General features: G+C 23.9%; 1 protein-coding gene across 1 annotated transcript in view; it reads right to left on the bottom strand.

Annotated features, from left to right (window-relative positions):
- LOC126905034 (uncharacterized) overlaps nt 1–8,078 on the bottom strand; it is an 85,319-nt gene extending 77,241 nt beyond the window's left edge. The window contains exons 1-7 of the mRNA XM_050684430.1: nt 7,862–8,078; nt 7,715–7,750; nt 4,874–4,921; nt 4,732–4,749; nt 4,257–4,289; nt 3,675–3,698; nt 793–942 (exon numbers count right to left, since the gene is read on the bottom strand). Coding sequence (XP_050540387.1) covers nt 793–942; nt 3,675–3,698; nt 4,257–4,289; nt 4,732–4,749; nt 4,874–4,921; nt 7,715–7,750; nt 7,862–7,916 — 364 coding nt within the window. The 5' untranslated portion in view covers nt 7,917–8,078. The remainder of the gene's footprint in view (nt 1–792; nt 943–3,674; nt 3,699–4,256; nt 4,290–4,731; nt 4,750–4,873; nt 4,922–7,714; nt 7,751–7,861) is intronic.
- Between the last annotated feature and the right edge of the window lie 4,446 nt (nt 8,079–12,524).

Raw genomic sequence — 12,524 nt, 5'->3', positions numbered from 1 at the left:
GAAGTTTAATTTCCTCGAATCGTTTTATTAGTATATCATCAGGTCGTTCTATCATTTCAACTAAAACATAGTAAAATATATTACAAAAAATAATTTATATTGAAAAATACATTAAATGAGTATTAAGTTTTAATTTTGAGTTTAACCCGAATGATACTTGAGAACAATAATAGTAATATAATTAATTTTATTTTTTTATTTATTATAACATATAAAATGAAAGCTCTTGTGTAAAAGTTACCTAATTTGGTCTAGCCCCTAAATCTGACTACTTCTATGTTAACCATTAAATATGAGTTAAAATACGGTCAATTTTGTATAAATCTATGTAATAACAAGTTTGAATCAATAAAATGTTTTCCTAACCATTATCATATGTATTCAACATCAAATTTAATAAAAATCATCATTTTTTTAAATTTTGTAATAGTAAAAAAATTTAATTTGATTTATAAAAATTAAAGCAATTACAATTTGTTACAGTTACAGCTGAAAATTTTTTACAATACTTATTGTATATTTCTGTCAAAGTTATGACCATAAGAATGACTAAAATACAATAGATTTCCGAGAAAAAATATTATCATGAGTAGTATCACTTTTTACCATTTAAATTAAAAATCCGCTAAACTAGATATTTATAGCTGGGAAATAATGAAATTATTGAAATTGAATGAAATATGCAAATATCATTAAAATGAAAAATATGATTTTAAGATCATAGGATTGAGTCCGTTATAATTGCTCTATTTCTCTAGAAGAATTATTGTAAAACTATTTTAAAGCACGTACCTAGTCCTTCAAATGTATTTATTGAATCTCTACATATTGGACAATTACTTTCTGATATTTTTAATTGATTAGCGCAGAAATTACCAAACCTGTGTTTACAAGGTTTCAATATCACTGTTTTAAACTCATTATTGCAAATTTTACACTCATCTGTAAACGAATAATAGAACATTGTTGTTTAATCAATGTTTTTTTGAGATAATATTATTTTAACATTTGTTGCTTAATGAGTTATTTTAAGTAACTAATTAGTATTAACAAGTGTTTATTTTACAACTGCTTCAAATTCCTTAGACATAATGGTTAAAATAATATGTATTTTTTTCAACGAGAAATTACATGATCATTTATGTCTAAAATGGTTGAATTTCAACTTTTATTACTGATTAAACGTTTTAACAAAAAAAATTTCTCATTACTTGATAACTGTAGTAAAATTGTAATCTAAACTGTTTAGGGCTGGAGTAATTTTAATAAGCTGTCTTTAAAACTAGTTAGAAATCGGCTGAAGATCATATAAGGTTATAAAACATAACAACCTAATAAGCTTCCTAAATAAATAATTTTTTTGATTAAGTTCTATATAATTTTACCCAAGGAATTATTTTTAATGAAAAGATCTAAAATAATTATGCATTTTAAGTTGCATGTACTTGGATTCCAAATAACATTAAATACACAGAATATTATTTTAATATTTAAAGAATGATAAGTTGATATACAGAGTGATTGACCAGTAAAGAATATTAATAAATAAAATAAAATTTAATGTAAGATAAAGTAATGGGTCGTTTGCGAATGATTTGTTCAAAATGAACGAATTATTTCGTTGAACGAGTTGATTCAAATACATAAAAGTATGATTCGTTCGTTCATAATTTCATATAAATTTTAATACAAGAAATTTCTTATTCGATCAAGGATATAAGGTCTGAAGAATTAGTGAACGAGTTGTTTTTTGAAGTGATTCCTGATGATGATTCGTTCATTAATTATTTTGTTCCTAAGTTCAAGAGTTGTATTGTTAAACATTGTACTATTATCACAGATAAGATGAAGCTTTATAACTTTTGGACTCAATAGTGGACTCTTTTTACGGTTTAAATCGGATATCTATAGATACATTTTCTTAAATCGGTGGCATTATAAAATGATTTCATCTATAATCATAAATTAAGACCATAAGATTTTATGTTAAAAGGCTAATTATAGATGATTTTATATTTAACTTATAAAATGTATATTGTATTTTATTTAAATTTTTGATTTTATTGTCATTATTCTTCTCCCCTCATAAAAACAAAATAATTTTCATGTCGATTAAAAACTGTTAATACTTTATGAATAATAATTATTTAATTATAATATCTATTTAAAAAATATATGTAAGGTTTTTGATATTCTCAATGAAAAATACGTGAAGAAAAATATTGAATTCTTATTAATTTTTGAAAAAATGAGTCTTGTCCATCTTATATATTGAAAGTCATAAATGTTTGTCATAAATATAGAGTATCATGTTGCAAAACTTATGTTGATATTATTAAACTTATTTTCAACTAAGTATATAAACATAATTAATTTTAAAAAATTCTTATTATTTGATAAGTTTATTTAGCAAAAAAGACCATAAGGCAATACCCTGTTAGTACTCAATAAATATTTTTTTGTTCTGAACTTGTCAATTTTGGAATAAAACCTAAAATTTTGATGCTAATACATATCACTAAGTGTATATATAAATATACATTCAAAATATATTAAATTACATTAGTTTAGTTCTTTCTATTTTAACTGTCAATATAGAATTTTCGGGGAGGTTTAATGACGAATTACTGGTTAATGTGGCAATCAAATTTTCATGCTATTATAATATAAAATTTAATATCAAATGATATGTCCACTTAAATTTTTGTAATTTTGAATACTCAGTTAAGATTACTTATTAAATAATATGTATCTTGAGTCAACATTGTAGTTATATAATTAAAGTAACATAAAAATATCGATTTACATTTGGTAAAAACAATATATTAAAATTCAAAAATTTAAGTAACATTTATGTTTAATTAATGAAGAATAAATTATTGAAAGCTGACACAGTATAAAGGTGTTTTTAATAAAATAAAAATGTAACACCGTTAAGTAGTCGATTAACTTTATTTTGAATTATAATAATATTATAAAAATTGGTGACAGTGAGGTGCGAAATACAAAAAGAAATCGATAATGCGCTGATGAAAAATCACACGGCACGTACGGCGGATGTAAGTCACAGATTAACTGGTTTACATAGTCGCCGACGTGTCTCGCGGTGCTGCACCCCCTGGCCTGTCCTATCTACCGACCGCCGGATAAGACAAACTTGTGTTATCGTCAACACTAATGAGTGCGACGGTGGACAGCTGATAATCACGACCGGATAACGTGCTAATTCACGGTAAATGAATAGTGCGCTATTACGGGCCGTGTCAAAGCGTGAAAAGTTATTGGAATGTTTCAATTTCTTATTTTAATGAAATTTAAAATTACTGTCTAGCTGACCCATAAATTCCTCAATATTTTAAAATAAATATATTTTATTATACATGTTAACATTCAAAAAAATCTTTTATTTCATAATGAAAAAATATACAACATATAATCCAACCCTCTTAAGATAGTTGGCATGTTTTAACGCAATCTTTATAATTTCTAATGTTCTTCTCGACGGATTTGAAAAAGACTAATATACATGCCAAAGGAGCAGTAAATCTTTAAAATGATGTGAACACTAATGCTAACAAATTTATTTTAAAAATTACATAAGATAAACTTTTTTTTGTATTTTATGAGACTCCCTATTTAATTGTTTTATTTAGACATTCTTATTAAAATTTTACCTGATGAATCAGAATTTTCATTTTCTAAAAAAAAAAAAGTTATGCTGAAATAATGTTATTTAATAAACAAATACTTTGACAAAATGTTGAAAATATTAAATTTCAAAAAATTTGTAAACGTATATTTGAATTTAATAAACGTAATGAATAATTATAGCAAAAATATTCATCATCATTATTGTTTTTAGATAAACATAAAATTAAAAAACATAAATAACTTCAAATTTTTTATTATGTGTTTTATTCAAAAATGTAATCAAGTGAAACATTAATTTTAAAATAACCTTAAGTCATTAACTGTTTGATTAATTTACATATGTATCATTAATTAGGTATTTAGTATCAATTAATATTTAATGCTAGTGTGGCATTATTTGGTTCAATTTTAAAAAACACTGTTATGTTTTCTGGTATTAATTTGTTTTCACGCAAAATTTAGTTTCTGCATCAAGATAAAATCTGTTATTGTTTATTTTTAAATTGGCATAGTATAATATTATACAATAATAAATCGCTTGAATTGAATATTAGACTTATTAGATATTTTTATGTACAAGTATGAAAAATGTATATTACTGTTACCCAAGTAGTAAATATTATTTGAATTGCTGGTTTCTAAAAAATGTATAAGTTTAAATAATTAAAATAAATATTTTTATAATAGAATTATTTTAATGCAACGAGTCAACTTATAAACAAAGTATCTTAGATTTAACTGACAACTCTTATAATTTTTAAACAATTCAATTTATATAGTCATCATTTTAAGGGATTATGAGATGTACATTTATTCTAAATATTAACATTATAATAAAAAAATACAAAAAAAATTTCAAGTATAATTATTTGGTATTTTTGTAATTTATAACATAATTATGGATATTTAAAAAAAAAATTTAAAAATAAATTTAAGTGTATAATATTTTCGTGTATCAACATTAATTGTCTTGGGTTGAATAATATTCATATTTTATGAAATAAATAAAACATGAAATTTTTTTTGATGTAATGATTCTAAAAATAATTCTAACCAAGTATGTATTTGTCAATAAAATACCTGATGGTAGCTTTTTATCTGAAATTATGTATAATAAACTAAAATAGTTAATATCATAATATTTCGCAAATATTGAAAAATAAATAAATTATTATAAAATATTTTCCCTATTTTATTTTTTTCATAGCAAATGCCAAATTACCTTGTTTAATTACTAGACAAAAATATTTAAGAAGCTTCGATAGTTTCCCTTAAAAAAAAGTATGATAAATGCTTAAATCAGAAGAAATTATAAAATTATATTAAATTTCATAGGCAGTAACGTAAATAACAATTTTAATTTAAGATGTATTTATGAGAAGGTATTGATTTTGAAATTATTCACTCCAAAAAATTAAAAGATTTTTAAACAACATTTGTTCATGTTTTGATTATAATATATAAAATAATGAAGTTTCAACATTTATTTAAGTTATTAAAGACTATTTTTTATATATTTTATGATCTTCTAAAGAGTGTTATTTGTATGATTCAATAATAATAATAATAAGACATTGAATTAAAAAAATGTATTCGATTAAAAACATCTTACATACATATTATTGTTCAACTTATTGAAAAAATACTTAATGAACGTCTTTAAAAATAAAATATATTTAAACATGAATGAGATATATAAAAAATTAATTAAAAAAAATTATATTTTTTTGGAAATTTCTCTCTTTTACAAGGAACGAGAGAATTTTCAATTTAATTTTTAAGGGCAATGACTTCAACTAGACACGATATGTAATATTTTGACATATTGATGAAAGATATCGGTTAGGTAAGAGTTGAGAAAAAGTGGCGATAGACATAAAGAAAAATACTGTAGCACAGTGTAGACGTGGGATAGTTGGTAGAAGTATAGATGATATCTGATAGTGATCAAAATCACTATCATAAGTAACGCTTCATGTAAATCTATAGATAGTATTTAATTTCAAGAAATTAATCGATTATTACGAAAGCAAAATTAATTACTATTTCCTTATTTATATCTTGATTAAAATTGATTTGATTTATAAGTGTGATATATGAATATACATTTATTATAACTAATATATTTTATAAAATTGATATTTCATAATTTAGTGTTGTAGTTTTTAAAATTATAAAAAATTATTAACTGCTAGATACAAAACTTTTTATGATATAATTTGTTGTTAATTAAAAATAAATGGTTTATAAGGAATTTTAATCAGAGAAAAAAATACACTTTTCTAAAACTTATTATTGCACCGATTTCAAATCTGAAATTAGATTTTTTCTATCACCTCTTTTTTGAGATTATAACTTATTAATGAAAAATGAATATTTACGTGTAACAAAAATAAATAAATAAGAAAAAAAAGTCATATTGATGGGCGGCGTTCGAACTTTGTCCCTGAGCATGAGAGATTGTATTATAATCGATTCGGTTATCGTAAATTATATTGCAAAAAGACAATTTATGCTAGTTAATAGTCGTTTTTCTTAACTTAGAGGCGTCAAAATATTAAAAATAAGTTTAAAATTATATTCAATGAAAGTTAAATTCCTGTAACTTTTATAAAATCGATGGCCTCAATACTATGGCAAATCATTATTTTAAAATAAACAAAAAGTAATAATTTGAACACAAAAATAGTATGTTTTTAACTACGGCAGCCATTTGCACATTAAAGAAAGGTCACGTCAAATTTTTGTTTTTATATATAGTGCGTATCATAAACATTAATTTAACATATATTAAAAAAAACGCAGTATTTTCAGAATCTTTTTTAAAGTTAAGTTGGAAAAGTAAATTTCTTTACATCTTTTTTGATATTATTACTAATTTGTAAAAAACGAGTATTTACATACATAAAAATAATTAATTAGAAAAATTGTTTTTTCAAATTATTATTGATTTCAATTATTAATATGTTAAAAATAATCCGATAGAAATGTAATTTTTTTGGTCTTTTAAAGTTGAATTTTATGAAAGTTAATAATAAGAAAGTTTGAACTTGTTATCATAAATTTTTTTTAACTCAATTTGCAAGTTTGAAATCAATAAATAAAAATTTTTATGATAATTTAATGCATTACGCAATAACAAGTCTCTATCTATGTTCTTTGTCTTCCTTTAACATTAATTTATTTAACTGTTCTTATAGCTTCCGATTCCTCTCTCCAAATAACATGACCAGACCATCTAAGTCTATTTTCTCTCATCTTATTCGTGATTGATGTTACACTTATACTTCTTATATGCTCGTACCTTATCCTACCTTCTCTAGTCACTCCTCTCATTCATCTAAGCATCCTCATTTCTGCTACACTCATTCTCTACTCTATTTTGTCAACCGCCCAACACTCTGAAACATACATCATAGTTACAACCACCTAAAAAATAATTAAGACAAAAGATATTTTACGGATGGGTTTGAACTAAACAATCGTGTATAACACATGTTGGTAGTTTAAAAGGATAATTTAAGCTATTTCGAAAATTCAAATTTGTTTATCTTAACGTAGGAGACAAAATATTCAAAATAAGTTTAAATCTATAATCAATTATAGTTAGATTCATGTAACTTATATAAAAATCGGTGGACTCATTATTATAGCAAACCCTTGTAATGTATTTTAATATAAAGAAGTTTGTAGATATTTAAAATAAAAATCGAGAATTTTATCACAAAAATAGCATGTTTTTGAATACGGAAATCATTTCACCATGAAGATAATTTAAAGTTTGAATTTTTTTTTCTATTAAAGTATATTACATAAATTTTAATTCAAGAAATACATAAAAGTCACAGAATTTCCAGAACGTTATCAAAAGTAAATTTTTTTTTTAATTGCCAATTTGAATCCCCCCTGTAGACAAGTAACGGGTCAGATTTTCTAATATTTTAGTTCGTCTAAAAAGTGCGTATCTTACAGTTTTATATCATATTTTTCTTGGAAAAATTTATCATTAGACTAAAATGAAATAAAATTTTATTATGAATATATTTGTAAACAAAGACCTTACTTGTTATCGATTCATTATTTAATGGTTTGCATAGTACTAAAAAAGTAAAATTCTATTTGATAACATTTAAAAACTAATAGTTAAAATATTGATTTTATGTATTCAAAAATCCTTCAAAAAGCATACTTTAAAAATAATACTTATTACCATGAGCTGATGATATCCAAAAAATAAATACAAAAAAAAAATTTCGTTTTAACATTGATGATAATTGAAAGTGGAAAATTCTAGTTCAATTAAAAACTCGATGTTAAAAATGTATTATTTATTTGAGTAATAAAAATATGATAAGTTAAAAAAAAATTTTAATTTACTAAATTTTTGTAGCAGATGTGTACATAAATAAAATTAATTAAAAGTTATATTGACTAATACTTTTTTACTAGCATATAATGCGTTTATAATCTTCATAATAACTAATGACTAAGAAAAAAATATAAGGTATATTTAGAGACGATTAAATTTTCTAAATTTAGGAGTAATAAAACCTGGTGTTTAATTTACTAATAAAACTAGATTTAGTTTTAAATGTTTTTTATTATAGAGTATTAAGTATTTACAAAGTTTATATTATAAATAAATTAAAGAGCACCGATATAAGTATTAGAAAATGAGGATTTTCACAAGAAATTTCTTTTCTATTCACTTTAATATCTCGATTTTTTTCACATAATTGTTTTCATCATTAGTGGAGGGATTGATATGTCTTCCATCTCCATTAGATAGCTCATATATATATATATAACATTTTTTATCTGTTGTTATTGTAATAAATGTCAATTTGGCCCTATTTTTTTTTTAAGTAAATAGAATTAATTATAGTTTCTTTAAAAGAAGTGCAAGACTAAAAATTTGTAGTTTTCAATAATTTACGTTTCTTAATACTCTTATAACTAGTTTTATATAATATACGATTGTTTGTTCCATTAAGATGTTATATCAAACCGTTTATTCAAATAATATAACGAAAGTAGCTGTGTTGTTACTTTTATTACAAATGAGCCGTTGTGTTTCACTCATTACAAGATACAATGAAAACCAACTAGAGTCCATCGAAAATGTTCAGCATTTGAAATGTTATTATTTAATAAATGCTTTGAACTATATGCAAATGGCGAGATTAGAAATATGTCATCCAAATTTTGAATTAAATAATGCGTTTTACTCTAAAGGAAATTACCTTGGTGTTTTGAAAAAAATAATGAGTACGTTGTATGATATGGAAGGCGTTGAAATAGGTTCTTTGTGGTTATTAAGTATTTATTTAAGCCTTGTTAGTTTCCATATAAATAAATTAATACAATTAGAACCAGTTAAGCATTTAATAAGTTGTCTTAAAGATAATCATGATTTCGTTATAGATGCATTAAAATCTGAGGCTTCGGCCATGAAATGTTATAGAAAAGAGAACAAGTACTGTGCACAAGATATGGAGCTACAACGATTAAAAAATCTGCCGTTGCATGATATATGGAGTTACAACATTAGAATAACAGAAATGATGGACAAATTAACTACGAATAATACTAAATCATCTAAAATAAATCCCGAGAAATTTAATAAAAACAATATTCTAATTAAAAATATCGGAGATGACGTTCACAAAACGATGCATTTAATGAATACTTACAACGTACAGGTCAAATGAGAAACAACCAAAACAAATACTATACAGAAATTGAAAGAAAACTACGAAAATGCACATAATATTGATTGGAAGGAAAATAAAATGAAAGGTATACAAATATACTACGATTCAGTTTTTGATTTCATCAAAATCATTATTTTAAGGCTAACATGGAAACATTTCTTGTTTATCAAAGAACAAGATGATGAATTAATCAAGGAAACTTTGGTTTACAAATGGTTAATAATACTTAGAAAGTTTATAACGTACTTTCAATTAAAAAATAATGACTTTGTTTGTGACGTAGAAAAAAGAATTCATGAACACAGAGACATTGATATTCACATTCTCAAATTATATTTAAACTTGTTATGTTTAAATTTAGGGTGTAATGCATTAGAAGAAATGAATTTGGACGGCAAAGAACTTATCACAAAAAAAGGTAGACCAGTTCACAACAAAAATGACCTGAAAACAGTTAAGTATTATAGTTTGGATGCTGCTAGAATATTTATCAAAAATTTAAGATATTTATTTAAAAATGGAGACTTTAATGTTTTAAACACATTTATTGATTATGCGGAAAGTAATGAATTGTTTTTTTTAAATTGAGATATTAGTTGAATATTTATCACTGTTATGTGACGTTTCATAATTTAATTGTCATTGAAATGTTTGTTTAAATTATAAATCCACTCTAAAATTAAAAATAATATTATTTAAATATTACTATAATCGGGTTTGCTCTGAATAATAGAACTTTTTAATCGCAAATAAATATGTATACTTAAAAACGGTTTGGTAATTTTAAAAATACTATTTTCTTTTAATTAGTTATCGAGTTATTTTTTTTTTCTAAAATTAACACAGAACGAGTAAAATATATACTATGCACATATTTTAAGATTTGAATCGCGAAATGTGAATATAGTGTTATTTTATTGTTTTGCAATTGTTATTTTTAGACGAAAAAAAAATACTATTTTACAAGTTAATAAAATACCCTCCTTTCAAAAAAAACAACAGAACGGCTGGTATCTTCTTAAAAAATGAATTGTGTATATTTTTATAGTTTTTGTAAAATGAGTATATTTTAAATTGAAACTAAAAAAAAAACCCAGCACAGGGGGGTCGCGGCACAGTGGTGACGTGGTATAGATGGATCAAGTATAATGATATCTGACAGTGATTAAAATCATTATAAAAAAAAAACGCTTCGATGCAAATCTTTAGATAGTGTTTAATTTTAAAAAATTGGTGGATTATTCCAAAAGCTACATGATCTGCTAGTTCATTATTAATATCCTAATTAAGATAAAGTATGTAGAATGATTATAAAGTTAAAAATGTAAAATACAAAATCGAAAATTTTCACACAAAAATAGCATTTGGTAGCCATTTTCACCCTGAAGATAAAACAAAGTCCGAATTTTTTTTTTTCGCATAATAAAGTAAATTACATTAGCTTTAATTTAAGATATATATAAAAGTGTCAGACCTTATGAAACACTTTCAAAAGTTAAGTTGAAAAAATTAATTTTTTGTAAAAAAGTTGTCATTTTAAATCCCCCCCTGTGGGCAGGTAAAAAGTCAGATTTATAAAAAAAATATACGAAATGATAGGTAATGACATCATGCATCTATAAAAAAAAAAATTATATTGATATGTTTATTTTTAAAAAAGTTACGGCAGTTTTAGTAAAAAAAATTGAAAAAATTTTGAAAATTAGCCATTTTTAAATTTGTAATTTTTTCGGAGGTTTCTCCCATTTACGGGGAACGAGGGAATTTTTTTCAATTTTTGAGGGTAATTTCTTCGACTAGATACGATTTGTGATTTTTTGACGTATCATTGAAAAAAATCGCTTCGGTGAGAGCTGAGAAAAAGTGGTAACAGACACAAAAAAAAACACATTTTAGTAAAACCAATACCTTCTCAGCTTTGCATGGAAGCTAAAATATTTAACTAAAAATGTCACACAAACCATTTCTAAAAAAATCGCGTACACGTAATTTGTGGACAATGTTACCATTATCAACGCTCAACGCATACTGACACTCGAACAAAAAAAAATAACCCCATTATATAACCCTAGTGACATTATCACTAAGTAATATTATCACACTTTGACAGTATACATAATTACACAAATGTTATTTACTTTTAGTTTTTATCATATTATTAGTATCATTAGAATTATACAAGTTTTAGTCCATATTAAAATACAAAAAGTACCATATATTAAATGCTAATAAAATTTAACAATTTATAATGATTATTTTAATTTTGCAAGCTTAGCCAAAAAAATTTACGGTGAAAATCATTTTTTTTTTTTATACATTTTTGTAAAAATCAACTATAAAAAACCCAGCACAGGGGGGTCGCGGCACAGTTGTGACGTGGTATAGTTGGATCAAGTATAATGATATCTGACAGTGATTAAAATCACTATCAAAAATAAACGCTTCGATGCAAATCTTTAGATAGTGCTTAATTTCTTGATCTGCTGGTTCCTTATTAATATCTCGATAAAGATAAAGTATGTCAAATGAAAAAGGGTTTATTAAAAAATATTATTTCTCATAAAAAAATTGTGTGGTTCCATAAACTTTTCAATAAGTTATAGCATTATAAAGTTAAATATTATATAAATAATAAAATCGAGAATTTTGACACAATAATAGCATTTGGTAGCCATTTTCGCCGTGAAGACAAGTCCAGAGGTCAAATTTTTTTTTTTCAAATTAAAGTATATTACATTAGCTTTAATTTAAGATATATATAAAAGTGTCAGACCTTCCGGAACATTTTCAAAAGTTATGTTGAAAAAGTATATTTTTTGTGAAAAAGTTATCATTTTAAATCTTTCCCTGTGGGCAGGTTAAGTGTCAGATTTACAAAAAAAATATACCAAATGATAAGTAAAGACATCAACCATCTATATAAAAATAAATTATATTGATATGTTCATTTTTGAAAAAGTTAAAAAATTTCGAAAATTAGCGATTTTTAAATTTGTAATTTTTTTGGAGGTTTCCCCCATTTACGGGGAACGAGGGAAATTTTTTCAATTTTGAAGGGTAATGTCTTCGACTAGATACGATTTGTGATCTTTTGACGTATCGTTGAAAGAAATCCGTTCGGTGAGAGCTGAGAAAAAGTGGTAACAGACACAAAAAAAA

The sequence above is a fragment of the Daktulosphaira vitifoliae genome, unplaced genomic scaffold (assembly GCF_025091365.1).
Source record: "Daktulosphaira vitifoliae isolate Bord-2020 unplaced genomic scaffold, ASM2509136v1 Scaffold_4, whole genome shotgun sequence".
Lineage (NCBI taxonomy): Eukaryota > Metazoa > Arthropoda > Insecta > Hemiptera > Phylloxeridae > Daktulosphaira > Daktulosphaira vitifoliae.
This window is presented reverse-complemented; position numbering and strand designations above follow the sequence as displayed.